Source organism: Solanum dulcamara, chromosome 6 (assembly GCF_947179165.1).
Source record: "Solanum dulcamara chromosome 6, daSolDulc1.2, whole genome shotgun sequence".
Lineage (NCBI taxonomy): Eukaryota > Viridiplantae > Streptophyta > Magnoliopsida > Solanales > Solanaceae > Solanum > Solanum dulcamara.
In genome coordinates this window covers 79,822,470-79,839,287 of record NC_077242.1, presented here as the reverse complement: position 1 = coordinate 79,839,287, position 16,818 = coordinate 79,822,470, and the positions used below count along the sequence as shown (strand labels likewise).

General features: G+C 32.6%; 1 protein-coding gene across 11 annotated transcripts; it reads right to left on the bottom strand.

Moving 5' to 3' along the window:
- Positions 1 to 2,456: 2,456 nt before the first annotated feature.
- Positions 2,457 to 11,517, bottom strand: LOC129891682 (uncharacterized). 11 transcript variants are annotated; one of them, XR_008767227.1, is made up of 14 exons: positions 11,354 to 11,517; positions 11,107 to 11,202; positions 10,347 to 10,427; positions 9,678 to 9,752; positions 9,073 to 9,153; positions 8,014 to 8,153; positions 7,079 to 7,330; positions 6,426 to 6,600; positions 6,205 to 6,288; positions 5,921 to 6,053; positions 5,262 to 5,455; positions 3,886 to 4,386; positions 3,688 to 3,753; positions 2,795 to 2,841 (listed from the first exon to the last, which is right to left on the bottom strand). XR_008767227.1 is itself a non-coding variant. In XM_055967121.1 (12 exons), the coding sequence occupies exons 1-12, from the start codon at positions 11,477 to 11,479 to the stop codon at positions 4,198 to 4,200; spliced, it is 1,626 nt and encodes a 541-aa protein (XP_055823096.1). In that variant the 5' UTR covers positions 11,480 to 11,517; the 3' UTR covers positions 2,457 to 4,197. The 11 variants fall into 11 exon arrangements, 5 of the variants coding, with proteins under 5 accessions (XP_055823096.1, XP_055823097.1, XP_055823098.1 ...); XR_008767222.1 differs by having other exon boundaries at positions 2,457 to 3,473; positions 3,688 to 4,386; XR_008767225.1 differs by having other exon boundaries at positions 2,457 to 3,753.
- Positions 11,518 to 16,818: the final 5,301 nt, after the last annotated feature.

Sequence of the window (16,818 nt, the reverse complement as noted above, 5' to 3'; positions counted from 1 at the left end):
AATCAAGAACGGACAAATTCTATAGGTAAATAACAAAATTGATCACAAATTCTATTTAACAATAGATTAACGATGAATTATCAAAAAATTATGTTAACTACAAGCACTTAGCTACAAATTTGCAATGAAATTCATTTTTTTTTTGGTAGTGTTTAGATTATCTCTTATTAGACGTGGGTCATATCATGCTAAACTCATTACTTGTATTAACAGTGAACAAATATGTCTTTTTGTACTACTGAAAATATTCAAATTTCTGGCACAAATTCATTTAGAAATGTGAAGGTTGCAAATTGTTTTCGACGGATGTTCGATGACGTTAGACCAAAAAATCCGTGGGAAATCTAGTCATCATAATAGCTAAAAGTTAAAACTCAATAAAAATGAATCATATTCCGGTCCTTACAAAGGAAGATCTAAAATATTGGTTGCGAGTTAGCATTAATTCGATAGCTTTTATCTAAATCATGTATAGATATTAAGAAATTTATTAGATTTTATAAATATTTGACTACGAAACTAATTATGATTATAATTAACATTAGAACTCGAAAACCATAAGCTTCAAATGACGATCCATTAGAGTTACTATTTCCTTATATCACATTTTTATAACTATAACATACCAAGTATAATTCCACAAAGTAAGGTCTGAAAAAATTAGACTATTTCTAATAGAGTTGCAGCTCGATGAAAAACACCACCATTCTATAACTAAAAAAAATTGTTAAACCTATTTGACGATCTATATTACCTATACATTATCAAAAGAATCTACAATTGATGATTTTTCATTGTTTTTAGTCTAAAGCCGCAATATTTAATAGTTTAAGACAAGGATTCGAGATAGAATTCATGATACATACAAACAACTGATAAGATTCAAGCCATTTTCATCCAGCTACATAAGAGTTCAATTTATGACAATAAAGTGTTTAAAGTTTGGAAATGTAAGTTTTTGTATTTTATACCAAATTCCTTGAATTGTTTGAATACTTTCCTTTTCCATTGATAGCAACGTATCGAGTAATCTTGTTTTAAATAGTAACTATTACATCTTTCCTAGTGGGAATTTCAATGTCAATTCTTACTAATATCTGATTTGCCCCACCAACTTATGAACCAACAACTGTACTAAAAGACAAACATTTGTTCAAACCTTCACGTGTGTCCACTCCAAAAACTGACACCTGTTAGATCCCATTTTTCTTCATGGTCTAAATCAAAAGTCTCCTGAACTTAATGCTCTGAAGGCAAGCACGGGGCACTTCACTTTGGACCTTTGAATTCTATCCACTCTAGAATAATATATTTAATTTGAGGTGGAGGTGACAAAATTTACTTCATTTTTTAGTGATTCGTTCAATTGGCTCAACCAGATTACTGACTTAAAAATAAAAATCAAACAAAGACCTTAAAATTAAACAGATAATAACTTTTATATAATTAATTTTTTTTAATATATCTTTTTCAATTGATAATATAACCATTCTTATTTTAAACAAAAGACATAGTACTTCAAATATATCAAGTTTCTTCTAATAATTCTTTTATTTTATATGAAAAACTTGCTTTTTCTACAAATAGTATTCAATATTTGTTAAAAATAATAATTTATAACCTATTATTGTTAAAAAGAAACGGAGACCCTCAAATTTGGAGGCCTAAAGCATATGCCTTTCTTTGGTTCAATCCATCAAAATTATTGGTGCATGGGTAATCAAAGTTCTATATTGGAAGTTGATAAGGAAAATAAGTCACATATCAGGTGTAATTGATACTTCTACTGGTGTATGTGTGTGTGTGTGTGTGTTTTTGGATAAACAGTGAGAGCTTACTCAAAAGTGAACAAATATCACACCTCATGTTAAAAGTATCTTTAAACTGATTTAGCACAATAACTAATATAAGAGCAAATGGACCAACTATCTTTACCCCTAGTTTGAAGACAAATACTACACAAAAAAAGAAGCTTTATGGAATTTGTTGGCGATAAATATAGATGATGTAGGTGAAATACAATTAATCTCCAGATAAGCTCATAGTGATGGATCATGAAATAGTTGGAAAAAAAGGCTACATATAAAATGAGAATATTTTTAATGGCGAAGACCTTGAAAAAAAGGACAGGAAACGGATAATATTAAACCTTGCTAAAGAGTACCATTTTTATATAACGCAAAACAAGGTAACTTGTTTTACAGTATAAAACTGAGCGGGAATATGTATAAAATATTCTAACCAATCATGAATTGAGGTTCGATTTCCTAATATAATATTAGAAAATGGAAGGGAGAATTTGATAATGAGACAGAATTGTTAGGTTTATAGATAAATATATACAATTAGGCCAGTCTCCATCATTCCAGCATCATTACATATACGCAAGTCCAGAAGACTTTGTGTGCATGCATCGGTTTGGCAGAGTATTAACCAAAGGTTAAACAACAAAATCATTGGTGTATTCAACTCAGTTTAAAATTAACACTTTTACACACACTAGTTCTTACATTCCTGCTCGGATACATCCTTTTTGAGCCTAAGGTCTATTGGAAATAATCTCTCTACCTCACAAAGGTAGGAATACGGTCTGAGTACATCCTACCCTCCCCAAACTCCACTTGATGAGAGTACACTGGGTATGTTGTTGTGACTCATACACACTAGTCTACAAAGGAGTAAAATAATTCCTCCTAACCAAAAGATATAAAAAAGTATTAAAAGGAGTTAGCAATGGTACCTTCTTACTTTTGCAAAAATGTACACTTCATACAACTCCCCCGATATCCACAGAAAGTACTCTTTAGAGATTTTGCAAGTCATTTTCTCCAGCAGGTAAACCTGCACTACATTCTATTTAGCAACGGCAATCATGATAAATAATGCACCTTTATAGTTTGTTGCACTTAGTCAAAGTAATCGTATCCCAAATTTCTCACAGGTATACTTAAGAATTAAGCTTCTATTTCAGCCTATACATAGACTATCAACAGAAATATGTATACAGTACATGAAAATAAAAAAGAGAAGATTGAAAAGGCCGGCACACAATCCTGACATTTATTTACTATTATAAGAATTAGTTATCTGCGATAAATTTGACATCATATTAAGGAAACAAGAATAACATATAAAATATAATCAAATGTGTAAGTAGCCTAAAGTTCATGACATAGCCTATCATTTGTCTATTGTCCTGACAGTGGACACAACTGTCGAGCTTATATTATAGTACTCAACTTGTTAAAACATGGACAGTTTCTCATGACATTATATCCTAAGTGAATAAAGGTCAATAAGATAATCATAAGAATACAATGGTCAGAATGTGAAACCAATCAACATTAAAGTTAGCAATAGTTGGACCAATATAAGCTTATAGAAGGTAACTGGTTGATATTAAACAAATCCACATCTTAAGCAAGATAGTTCAATTGATAACCACATTCTCATTCTCAGGCTTGTCTTCTCACCTTAGAGAAAAGACAGCAGTAGACAACTTGAGATCAAATGTGTAAAGATAATCATAAGAATACAATGGTCAGAATGTGAAACCAATCAACATTAAAGTTAGCAATAGTTGGACCAATATAAGCTTATAGAAGGTAACTGGTTGATATTAATCAAATCCACATCTTAAGCAAGATAGTTCAATTGCTAACCACATTCTCATTCTTGTCTTCTCACCTTAGAGAAAAGACAGCAGTAGACAACTTGAGATCAAATGTGTAAAGAGAATCTTTCAGCCAACACCTAGCAAACAAATATCTATAGATAAAACTTCTGGGGGAAAAAGGCCACAATTAGATACTAATCCACTAATGTCTACCAACATGAAGTCTTCTCTCACTTCCATTCACAAAGAAGTAAAGATAAATATATTACCGTTTCACCACTAAGGGGTCCATGTAAATACTTGCTTCCACAAGGACCCTGTAGAAAGCTAGGTCCTGGTTGCAAATTGCTTCCTTTTATTTTTTTCACTTGGTTAAACATCTATGTATACTTGCTTCCACAAGGACCCTGTAAATAGCTTGTTCCTGGTCGCAAATTGCTTCCTTTTTCTTCAGTCATTTTTTCTCTTGGTTAAAGGATTTCTTAAAAAGGATAACACACAGAAGCAGTCAAAATATCTGAGAACAAATCATCGCTACACAGTATATTGAATCACATATTGGGAGACTTTGGAAAAACTTTCTACTTTCTAATTTTCTTAGCTATGATAGCCATATTCCTCGGAGATAACACTGGATTAAAAATAGGCAAAAGGCTTGCTTCCAGATCACTGTCATACTCCTGGAGGAGCAATAATCGGTCAAGCAGTATAAGAGTTTCCAAAACGGGACCCAGGGCAGCACGAAGAGACCAATAAGGCCCTATTAACTCCTGCAGAAAGTTGATTACTTTATCAGAGTAAGAAAAGATTCTCGTTTTTTAAAGGAATCTTTTTTTTGTTATTTATCAGGCCCCAAAAAGAATATAAGAAAGAGCAGACATCTCTATACTATCTCGAGAACGAAACCACCAAGGATCGCACATATCAGCTAACCAGCTTTCTGGATACTTGAGTAGATCATAGGCACCTGATTTTATGTAACTTTGAGCTAGTTGAGACTGGCAAGTTCAACTCCCGAGAATCTGAAAGAACAATGATGCCATACATACTGTACAACCAACAGACCTCCATTCCTAAGAGAAAGCTATTACATCAACTAATAAACAACGAGGCCACAATATTGTGGAACTTCAACTTAATTACGATATTTTTGACCTTTTAGAATCACATCAATCAAATTGATGCTGAGAAGAATTATCTTGACCACTTAAATCATCCAACTATGATCTCCAAGAGGCAATATTGTCTGGGCAAACCAATGAATTCAAATTAAGTAAATTGAACACCTCTTCATTAAAGTCATGTATAAAATCTTGGCCAGCCGAAAATCAATGGAAACCAGAGACAAGTAATATACTGTTTCTTGTAATTTGTCTTTAAAAGGTAAAGGACAGAGAACCTGCTTAGAAGCACTTCGAGTGACAGCCATGAAAATGAGAAGAGAGCTTGACAAGGTCTCCGAAATTGCATTTGCATTACATTTACCACTTATAGTTTTTAAGTACAGTCAGACCCCACTTGTGGGATTACACTGGGTTTGTTGTTGTTGTAGTTTCCAAGGACTGAAGACAAATAATAATGCTCCAAAGAAATCTTTTATGACACTAAAACTTAAAAATAATAACATCATCAAAGATCTACTTACAGCGTATGATTCAGACTCCCTCCAGACTGCACTGTAAGCTGTATCCTCCAAATGAGGGAGATGGAGGCGACCTAACCCAGACTCACAAAATTTTACAAATAGTGAGTATTTGTCCACAGCTCTAGACTCGCGGCTTTTAGAACTTTGAATAGAAGAGTATTCATGAAGAAACGCCACACTCTCTCGTGGTTCACCTGCATAGAATGCACTTAAGAGCTTATTTTCTTAATAGGTAGCCTTCACAGTTAAGCTTCAACACTTGGGTGTATATAGACACTTATGTTATTTCAATTGTTTAGGCGAATGATGTAATGTTTATCTTTAAATGTCATCAAGTTGTTTATGTTTCTTATTCATGCATGGAATGTATTTCAGTATGTCATGTTAGGTTTGGTTTGCTCAATGGAAGTTAAAGGCATCGGGTGCCAGTTGCATCCTTCCAGTTTTGGGGCATGACAATAACATATGTACAGATGCATAAAATGATGAAATCTACAAAATATAAGGCTGGTCAAAAATATATGACACATCTTATTAATAAGCATTTGACATAAATTCTAATGAATAAGTTATTCAGAAATTAATACTAGATATACCTTATCTGGTTTTACCTTGAAACCCAATGAAGTTCATCAATGGTATCCTTTACAAGTACTCACCAGATTCTGAAGGGCCCCCATGATGCAAATTAGACTCCAGGATCCTCTGATTCTGTTGGCGTCGTAAGGCTTTCCCTTGACGCCCTATTGTAGGGCTTTCTAGCAATATGTTTGGATAATGTCTGAAGAGAACCTTCACAATAACTGCAGGTTAGTGGGATACTGCACGGACTAGGTCCACATTAAAACCACCGCTACTATTCGCAAAATGTTTCAATGGAAGGACTTATAGATAAGCCGAACGAAACCAGTTAAAATAGTAGACCAAAATAAATAGCACGTACCATCTGGAAGGCAGCACGGAATGCATGCAACTCAAAGTTGTGAAGCCCTGCGTGCTCATCCAAGCCTCTCCATCTATCAGCACTCTGATAAAGCAACTCAAGATCAGAATACAACTATAATGAAAAGGTGGACAGCTTTCGAGATGCAATAAATTTGAACTGTTAATTCAAGCAAGTTCTACCAGCAAGGGTCAACAAAGAATAGTATAATACTCATCTACCTGACAAGCTAGATCGCGAGCACTTTTGTCAAGCATTACTCCAGCAGATTTAACACCTTGACTTACAGGAAAACCACAACAAGAATCCGCTGTGTCAATGGCTTCCTCAGAAAGCAAGTTATAACAGCAACCAACGCTAATCACCGCCTTAGCATTGTCACATTCCAAGAATGTCCTTAAATTTTAAGAAATATTGAGTCAACAGCGCATCACACAAATATCAAATTGGGAGGGACTATCATAACCTAAAACAATTCCGTAAAGCAAACTAAGATAAGAATAAGCCATTTAGTAATAATTATTCACATAACAACAACAACAACAACAACCCGGTGAAATCCCACAACGTGGGGAATTATTCACATAAAGCTTCTCAAAATATAATACCTAATTTGCTAGAAACATAAAACCCAGAGGCCTGAACTTATTCCAAATGGTATTTTAAGGTCTTAGAATGACAAAGGAGAATACACATGGGATATCCGTCTTTCTGGACATAGTATTTTATGCACTACAGAATGCAAGTCGAACTCCACTGACAAATGGAGTAGCCCATGAAAATTCATGGTCATCCTAGCACCCTTTAGTTATTGTTAGGTCAGTACCACCTCATGAGACTTAGAAAGGAAGACAATATACTATATGGTACCCACCTCAACATTGTCACTGAGAGGTCTCCGCAGGCATGAAGTCCTGCAATAACCAATGTAGAATCACTATAAGACCGAGAAGGTAGTATATCCTCAGCAAATCGAGATGGCTGAGAGACTGAACATTTTTGGTTCAAATGTTGATTCTGTGCATGATCGTTTTCTACTGGTGAGTTACTCAAGGCCCTCAGTGTATCAGAAGACAGCACTCGGCATGTAACTGTCATTGGCACACTAAACTCTCTCTGTTCGGAGCTGGAAAAAAGGGAAATGTATTACAGATAAGCATTCTGAAAGAGGAAGACCATCCAATAACATGACACAAAATACTGATGCAAACTAAATGTAACCATGAATCAGGTTGATGTAGAGCATTGACGCAGAGACATATTTTGGTCAACTGGACAATAAATACTGCCAAATTTTCTGCAATAAATCAGCTTTTCTTAAACACCCCAACCAGTGTACCTAAATAAACATACTTCATATGCTACTGCTCATAAATTGCTTTAGAAAAACTAAGACAGCATTGTTAGACTTAACCTATGTATTTTTGGATGTCTGAAAATAACGTGAATAATGTAGTGGAGATTACTGCTCGCCACTGTTATTTATTGTGCAGTGTTCAACCAATAATTCAAATTGCGCCGGTTAAAAAGTTTATTTCCCTATCTGATGAAAACAAGAAGTTTATCTCTCCAAATGCAATGCAAGAATCTTAGCTATATTCAGTTTAGTTTCATTTCCTCTAAACCAAACATAAAACAAGTCAGCTATAGTCCTCAACTTTCAAGTTACAGCCAAGATTTTCACACCACTTTTTTAGTGCTATATAGGTTAATTTATCCTAGTTCACATAAATATTTCATTAGCTTAAGGAATACGTGCTGCATATATATGATAATTTTGACAAGTACGCGTTCTGAGACTCCACCCACCAATTTTTGCGCATCTTAGCTGCATAGTGTTTCCTGATTCGCTCAGCACGTGCATCAGTAATCTTACCATGATATGAACAGGCATCAATCGCAATTACAGAAAGCTGGTAGTCAAAAGCAAGCACTTGTGCAAGATAACCCTACACCACATCAACAGTCTAAGTAGAAGCAGATAGCAGAAAAAGCAGATAACCCAGGTGATTATTTCTCTGCAAACAGAATTACTAGAATATTTCTTTTTTCTATTTTATTTTAAATCAGGTATGCTCAGAATTTTATTGATATTGGATCGAGTAAATGCTGAAAATTACATCAGTGGAATGAGTTAGCTCTTTCATAATCAACCTTCCTGTATGAATTCTAAGGAATTAACGAAGTCAAAAAAATTCATTGGAACTATTAGTAATTTGAAGGTTACTCCAGCAGAAAAGGTTCACAAGGCATTTAGTTTTCAGCTGATGTGAAGAAGTTCAGAATTACTACAACTTTAATTCTGTTTTGTATTATATTTGAATGAGATGGCCTTAAATGGAGCGACATGAAGAATGAAAATTCTACCTGACCCCAACTTGCTTGGGATTGTGGCATAATTGTTATTGTATTTAGAAATACTAGAAAAAGTTTTGAATTTTTTTTTAAGCCCACCAGGAGTAATTGCACCTTAAGGCTGTCTGGTGGTTAATTTATTAACCCAACATGGAATTACTGCAACAACAACAACAACATACCCAATGTAGTCCCACAAGTGAAGTTTGGAGAGGGTAGGATGTACGAGATCTTACCCCTACCTTTGTGAGGTATAAACCCAACATGGAAATGACGCAAAAAAATATAAAAATTAGCACCATCTACAAACTCACACAAAAGTCTTTGGTCATGTAGAGTCTACCTATGTATTGAGTCATTCTACAGAATGAATTAAGATAAAATAAATTTTCAGTCATAATTTTAATATGCAAATATAAATACACACACATATGTATCAACACCATAAGAGGCAGAATATCTGAATTGCATAGGAACAAGCCTGATAATTGTACAACGCAGAAGGGTACATACCTGTCCAGCACCAACATCAACAACTGTTCGGGCTCCAACTTGCTTTGCGACTAAACTGACCAGAGAAGAAAGCGCTTCCACCTGCTTAGACAGTATTTTACTATTCTATCATTCAGGTTGAGAATATTAAACCCGTAGAAGGAATCTGCATAGTTGGTTTTTCGAACTTAAGCTAAAATTAGGAAAAGCATTTAAAATCGAAAAACAACCTCTTTTAAATCCTTTGATCCATTTTGTCAATACTTCTGAAAATTTATTATGTTCTTTCATTGAGGTTGAGAAGACAAAACACCAAAAGGAGTATGCTTAGAAGCTCTATCGTGCATAAATTCAATATTACAAAAACTATTCTGCAATCACATACTGAGAGCAGAACATAGCTAGCAAGGTAGGCCACTTCTCTGCTGTACCTAAAAGCTAATAGTAAAAGCTTGATGGTAAAAAAAAGAAGCTTCCCTATATGACCTTATATCAGCAGGTAATCATCCACAAAATCAAAAACTCAAAAGCAAAGAGGATAAAATACTGTTCCACAGGTTTGAAGCCAACCAATTGAGCACAAAAATAGGTGTGTAAGAGGACTAAGCAATAATTTCATGCCTTACTTCATGCTTTTTCTTATGATTCATGCCTTGAGCTAAAACGTTACTTAGTAAAGCTGTGTGCATTCCTGAAAATTCCTGCAAGCAAACAGAAGAAGTGAAATTCAATACCTGACTGCCTTACAAAATGGTATTGGACGTCTTGAAGAAAAAAGAACTAATTAAAGGAAAGAACATGAAAGGTATCACTATCTCCAAAGGGCGTACAACTACCAATGGAATGGGTCATCGAGCACCTTTCAAGAACTCATTAGACTTTAGACAAAACAACAACAACAATATACCCAGTAAAATCTCACTGGTGGGGTCTGGGAAGGGTAGAATGTACGCAGACCTTACCACTACCTCGTGGAGGTAGAGAGGTTGTTTTCGAAAAACCCTCGGCTCAAGTGTAGTCATTAGACTTTAGACAGAAAATTATGCAAAATGAACCAGCTATGGCAGGAGGCAAAATATCCTTAGTCTAGATCTATAGATATCATAACTCAGAAGCCACCACAACTAACCAGAAGAAATGCCACCAGTACAAAAAGCTATGTGTACAAAACTTCACTATGGCAAAAGCATAAGTAACAACAATGGAAGTATATAAGTAGAAAAGCTCTAATGGTAATTCTATAACTACCATGTATCACAAATTTAAGAAAAGAATGAAAATAAAAATAAATATACCTGACAATCTGCCTGTTCACGTGAAAGAGAAAGAGACCTCAGAGTAAGGATGTACTCCTTAAGTGAGCCAGGCCAGTGATCCTAACAGCATAAATGAACAAAGTCAATTAAAAACGAAATATAGGTTATCTTATTGTTATAGATACTAGATACTTGGGAGACAATAAAGTTGTTCTGTTTTCTTTTCTTCTTTTTTTCCTTTTAGTTCTGGATTGGTTACATTAAACTGAAGTATTGAGAATCATATTATTTAAAAGTAATCCATACAGTGAAAGGAATAGTTACCACACTAGAAAACTTATGGCTGCGTTTATCCAAATTACATTTGATGGTTAGTGGTTAATAATCGACAGCAACAACTACAATGATTACGCCTCAATCCCAAACTAGCTGGGATCAACTATATGCATCCCCTACTATTCATATGGCTCCATATGAACCAAGCAACCAATACTCAATTCAATGAAACAGTGCTATTTGTTGAACTAGTTACATTCAAAGATTAGCTCAGATACTAGTAGTGAGGAGTGAAAATATGTGCTACTGCAAGCAATTTCTTGCAATAATGTGCAATTCCTCTTCCTCGAAGCAAAACAGCAAATGAACCTCCTAGTAGCTCTACACTTTCTATAACTCCAACTAACCACACGAATTTGAATTAGAAATGGTCTATTAACAGGCAACAGAACAGTTCATCTAAATACACAAGAAATTATCCATATAAAGCGTAAAGGTAGGAAGTATAAGCAATTAAATACACCTGAACCACACCAGAAGGTATTCGGAGAAGATTTTCAACCGATTCCTTCCGTAAACAATCCATCCATTCCTTATCAACAGCTTCCCATAGTCTATCCTGCATATATTATTCGCAGAAAATTTCAAAGCTCTATGCATAAGACAGCAGAATGCTATATACAAAGCATAAACAGTCTCAAAAATAGCTCATTAAGCTTAATTCACAGATGAATCATTTCGTAGATGTAAACGGAATAGAAGGTGAAGACCTTGAAAAAGTTGACGACATGAGCATCTAAGAAATAACGATAAGGTGCAATGAAGTTGATAATTGCATGGATCCATTCTATGGTTTCACTCGCAGTGTTGCAAGAATACTTGAACTCTTCCGCCATGGAGGAAAGATTTGCACTCTCCAGCCACAGTTGCCTTAGCTCAGATTGCAGCTGAATTCAGTCCAAGTTCAGGGAATTTCAATATAAGGGCCGGGTCGTAAGGCCTTTCAGCCCAAATATTTTGAACTGGGCTTGTCCAGATATTATTGTGTGGTCATGAGTTATTAGAGTGGGCCGGCACTAGTAGACGTATGGGCCGTTAGAAAAAATTGGATAAGCTAGCCATTTTCTAGGCTGATATTTAAAGTTTGATCACCATTTGTTTTGTAATTAAGAAAAAGCCGAATGTAAATAATTTGAAACTTTTATAATTAAAATTTCAGCACATGGGGTTAAAGTTCAAAAACTCCTTTTTAGGTGAAACTTTAGTAGTGTGTGATGAAGTTTGGAATTTTTAGAAGTGAAACTCTAACATACAATGTTAGAGTATAAAAGGTTACTTTCTATGAAAACCCAACAAAATACAATGAAATTTCGAATTTTTACTTGTGGAATTTTAGCATAGTGTCATGGATTATCTAGACTTTAACCTTAGTAATTACTTGTTTCAACTACTCCCTCTGTCCCTTGTATCTTTTTTTCAACTACTCCCTCTTATCTTAATTTTGTAAATTAACAATTTATGCCATATATTTTAGTAAATGAGATGGGGCCTAAGGAGTAATACTTAAGATATTGATGCCAGAAAATTCCATATTAGTAGTAGAGGGCTTTATAATCGAACTTGAGACTTATGGTATGGTTAAGGAGGAAGAAGAAGAAGAAATATCCATCCTTCCATCAAACTTTTGTTGATAATAAAGTTGGCATCTTGATTTAGAACAGATAAATGCACATTGGGTAATACCCTACAAAGAACCTCCAAAGACCAAATAAAGAAAAAGCAGAGAACAGAGAGTGTTGCAAAAGCAGATGCACAACAAGGAGACATAAGAGTACTTTCAAGTTACAACTCATAATAGCACGCCAGAAATTGCAACAGTAGTAAAACAGATGAGATAAAAGTACTATGTACTACATACAAAATTATATTATATGTTTAAAAGTTCTCAATCGTTATCTCCTTTTCCTTTTTTCTTCAACAAATATAGCTTTTTCACTGTTTACCCAACTAACTATTTCTAATTGTACATCTCTTTGAAAGTTTCCTTTCCTTTTCTTATTATTTGTTCAAATTTTAAAACAAGAGAGGAAGATTTTTCTGTTGGACGAATCAGTCGCGTACAGTTTTCACAAAAAAAGGCTTCATATATTATTATATGTTTATAAATAATTTAGTTTCGTGAGAAAAACAGTTTTTAGAATAGTAGGACTGTTAGCTAACAACAGCAATTTGTCGTTTACAAGTTACACTTTTGAAATCCCTTTCATATACACATTTACCATTGTGGTCTGCATGTAGACGTGACCACTCACTTCTCCTAACATTTACCACTGCTTCTTTTTAACTTATTCATGAACCACGCTTTTCAACAGATTTAAATACGACAAAGAGTAAGATTTTTATTAAAAATTACGACCTACCATGTGTAAGATTTGCTTCCAATTTTGAAGAGTAATTTAAGATTACAACTCAATAACCTAATAAACTAAAACTTTCACAACTTATTAAGGATAAAAGTTTTAAAATATTTTTAATATATTAAAAATGATTCAAAAATATCCTTTTTTTACTTATTAAATTAAATTTGCTCTTTTTTCTACCTATTAGGTAAAAAAATATTCTTTTCGTATTAGAAATTGTTCAAAAATATCATTCGTTCACCTATTGGATTACAAATGTCCTTTAACTTATTAGAAATGATTCAAATATGCCCTTCCCTCTATCTATTAGATAAAAAATTCTCTTAATATATTAAAAATGACTTAAAATTTACTAATTCTAATTATATATGTCAAAAAAAATTAACAGTAATTTGACAATTATTTTGTTTTTTTATTTGTATTTTTTTTTTGAAAAATTCTTGCTTGTTTATCTTACCTAATAGAAGTATTTGCTTTAAATAAAATACATGAACTAACGTGTGAATTAATCCGAATGTATGTTGTATAAAAACATTGTCTTACTCACGGAAAAGAGGAATTTCATTATGTATGCCCATAAAAAGATATTTTTTATTGAATTTTTTCTGAATGTAAATATAGTATCAGTTAACATAATTTATACAAAAATTTCAGTAGTTTTAAAAGACTAAAATTTTTAGACAATGAAAAAAAAATATAACTAAAATGCAAATAGAAGTAAAGCGAATTAAAAAATTGGAGTTTTAATTTATTCAAATTTGAAGGCTAAAAATAATTTTGATGTTATAAAAATATGATATTTTTTGATAAAACATATTAAGATCACACAGAATGAAGCATATCAAATAATATTTAATAGTTGATAAGCATACTTTTAGGTAGAATGAAGCAAATTTGAATCATTTCCAATAGATTATAAAAAAAATTGATCCAATAAGTAAAAAGAAGACATTTCTGAACCATTCTTAATACATTAAAGACATTTTTGACCATAATCTCTACTCTAGAAAATTAATAGAACTTGAACAAAACAAATACCTGACAAAAGCTTCTTAAAAGCAAAGACTCAACAACTTATACGAACTAACCTAAAAACTCATCCCATCGGGTTCTTCAGTTCAACTACTCTGAAAACAATATTTTATTATAACGATCAATTTTATTTTAGATCCTTTTTAATGTCATATACTATGTTTTTATTCTTTATAATAATATTTCGTTTAAAATATATGGGGACAAATTAAACGATTGTACTATGTAAATGAAGTGGATGCACTATTTGAGTCATTCTTCCTAGCTCTGTGGTGTCTTAGAGAAAGTAGCAAAAATAGGGATCAATGTTGAATTTTGTCGTGATAGATACATGGAATTTATAAATTGGGTCGATGGATTTTGTAGACGACCGAATATTTCTAAATCCCACTATTTGTCCATAATAAATTAGCACCTACATCACCATCACTATAGTACTTAAATCACTATCTATCTATTTATTTATTGAGGTAAAAGAGAATCTCGTGAACCGACAATTTCATTAAAATCACGTTCCTAATAAATATACTACTATTATAATTTACAATCAAAGGTTACCGATGAAGCAATAAAGAACCCTTTATTCTTAATAAAAGATTTTGAATTAAAATTATTTTATTTCTTAAAATGGGATTTTTCAATTTGTCAGGATTCGAAATAAGTATCGAACATTTGTTGGAAATTAAACAAAAGTATAATATAAGTATTGTAATATATGCAATGTCTTGAGTAACTTTTTTAAAAAAAGTTTGTGATACAAAAATATTAATTAAAGAGGTATTTTTTATTTTAATCACTTACAAATATTTTTTTTTGAAAATATCGTATATCAAGAAGAGCGAATATATGTGCTTAGTATTTAAGCTATATATATTTAAATTTTGAAAACTATAGTTTTGCAAAAATAGAAAGCAGAATAATTAAACCGAGATAGGGAGGGTTTAAGACAATGATATAGTTGATCACATAATTTTGTTGTGATCAACTTTTAGTATTCCAAATTAAAAGTCGGATATATACGTAGAACAAATATTATAAATAGACAATAATTATATGAATTAAGTCTAATATCTATTGAAAATAAATTTTTTTCTTTTTGCGAAATAGAATAAGATATTCGTATACATCACCGTCCTCACACCTTATTTGTGGATTTACGGTGAGTAAGTTTTAAGTGTTAAACTTTGAGGTAATTTAAAAGCTATCATAATCATAGTTAAAAAATTAATTTATTCAAATCTGAATGAGAAAAACTCAAGTATGACAAAAATCAATATTGGCTCATTCCATTCACCACAAGACAAATATATTGCATTCACCCAAGACATTTCCTCAATCTATATGTCTCCTTTCGAACTAAGAAAGAGACACTAAATATTAACAACTCTCCTATTGATTTATATATAAAAAGACAGACAAATTCACTGTGAAATCATAGTATATAATTAAGAATGTAGACAAATAAAAACATTATATTATTAAGCAAAGGTTAAAGAAAAAGAAGAAAAAATAAATAAAGGCATGTTGATAAAATTAAGGCAAGCTGCAGGGGGTTTGCCTCACTGTCTAAACTAAACAACAAACTTGTGCATCAGCTTTTTTCAATTCTAATATTTGTCTTTGGTTTGCTCATTATTTGTTTAAGTATATACTTAAGTACATGCTAATCCACTAATCTCTTAATAAACTATTCAAAAATATGTTCGTAGTTTTTTTCCAAAACACCTTTTCTCATTTAATAATATTTTTCAATAATTTACACAGATTTAATTGATCTTTGCATGTGCACCTGAAGATGAAGCCCCACTCGCTGGCAATTTTCTTTAATCATATCCTATAGATTAATTTTATTGATCGATTAATTTAAATTTGCGTCTCATGCCTCTATAGTGTTCTAAAAGTTATTAGAGTAAACACAATAATTTTGTAGTCGGTAGTTCATTTGGATGCTGCTATTTAACATATATCTAAAATAAATTAACTTTCTGTATGTCTATCTACTTTAAAACTACTTTCGAAATTTCTACTTGAAATTCAAATAAAAATAAATGAAATAGGAAAAAAAAGGTTGAATTTCAGAGAACAATAACAGAATTTCAGCCATATATGTTTGAATTTTGGCCAAAAAAACTCCAAACACTTCATATGAGAAATTATTTTGAAATGGATAAGACTTGCAATTTATAATTCATTTAATGTAGAGGAATATATATAGACCGGAAGATAATATTTCTCTTTCACATGTGAAAAAAGTTTAGATTATAGCATATACATAATTTGATAATTGATACTGACTAAATGACTAAGGCGAAACACTCGCTGCCAAAAGAGGAGGATGCCAAAATGCAAACGAATATTGCAAGCTAAGGCTGCAACATTGACTACTGCGATAATTGAATACTAAATGCTACGGAGAATTGGTTAATTTCTTTCTGTATAACTTTTCCTTTACTGGCACTAAAAAAGAACCTTTAGGCTGCTCCACCAACACTATGCTGCCTAAATGAATAAATTGGGCAACGCCACTAGATCTGCATATTCAATGTCAATATCAAAATTATTAATACAAGTGACACAATACTCTCTTTGACAGAATTAACCAAAAAAAGGACGGAAAATGTGAATTATGCAAAATTGAAAAAAATGTCTTGATTTAATAATTGGTCTAAAAATGTCCTATAGTTTGGTTCAAAAAGTCTAGTTCCACTGTGGTTGGTTGGAGTAAATTTTGGTCAAATGAGCAAAGAATAAACTAGTATTCCCAATGCCTAAAAAGCACTGTT

Bases quoted from the DNA above. Each gene is read 5' to 3' on its own strand.
- LOC129891682 (XM_055967121.1), bottom strand. From the start codon at position 11,479: ATGGCGGAAGAGTTCAAGTATTCTTGCAACACTGCGAGTGAAACCATA. The intron at 6,601-7,078 runs GTGGGTACCATA...TTAAAATTTAAG, and splicing joins CTCTCAGTGACAATGTTGAG to GACATTCTTGGAATGTGACA. The intron at 6,289-6,425 runs GTAGATGAGTAT...TTGCTTTATCAG, and splicing joins CTCGCGATCTAGCTTGTCAG to AGTGCTGATAGATGGAGAGG.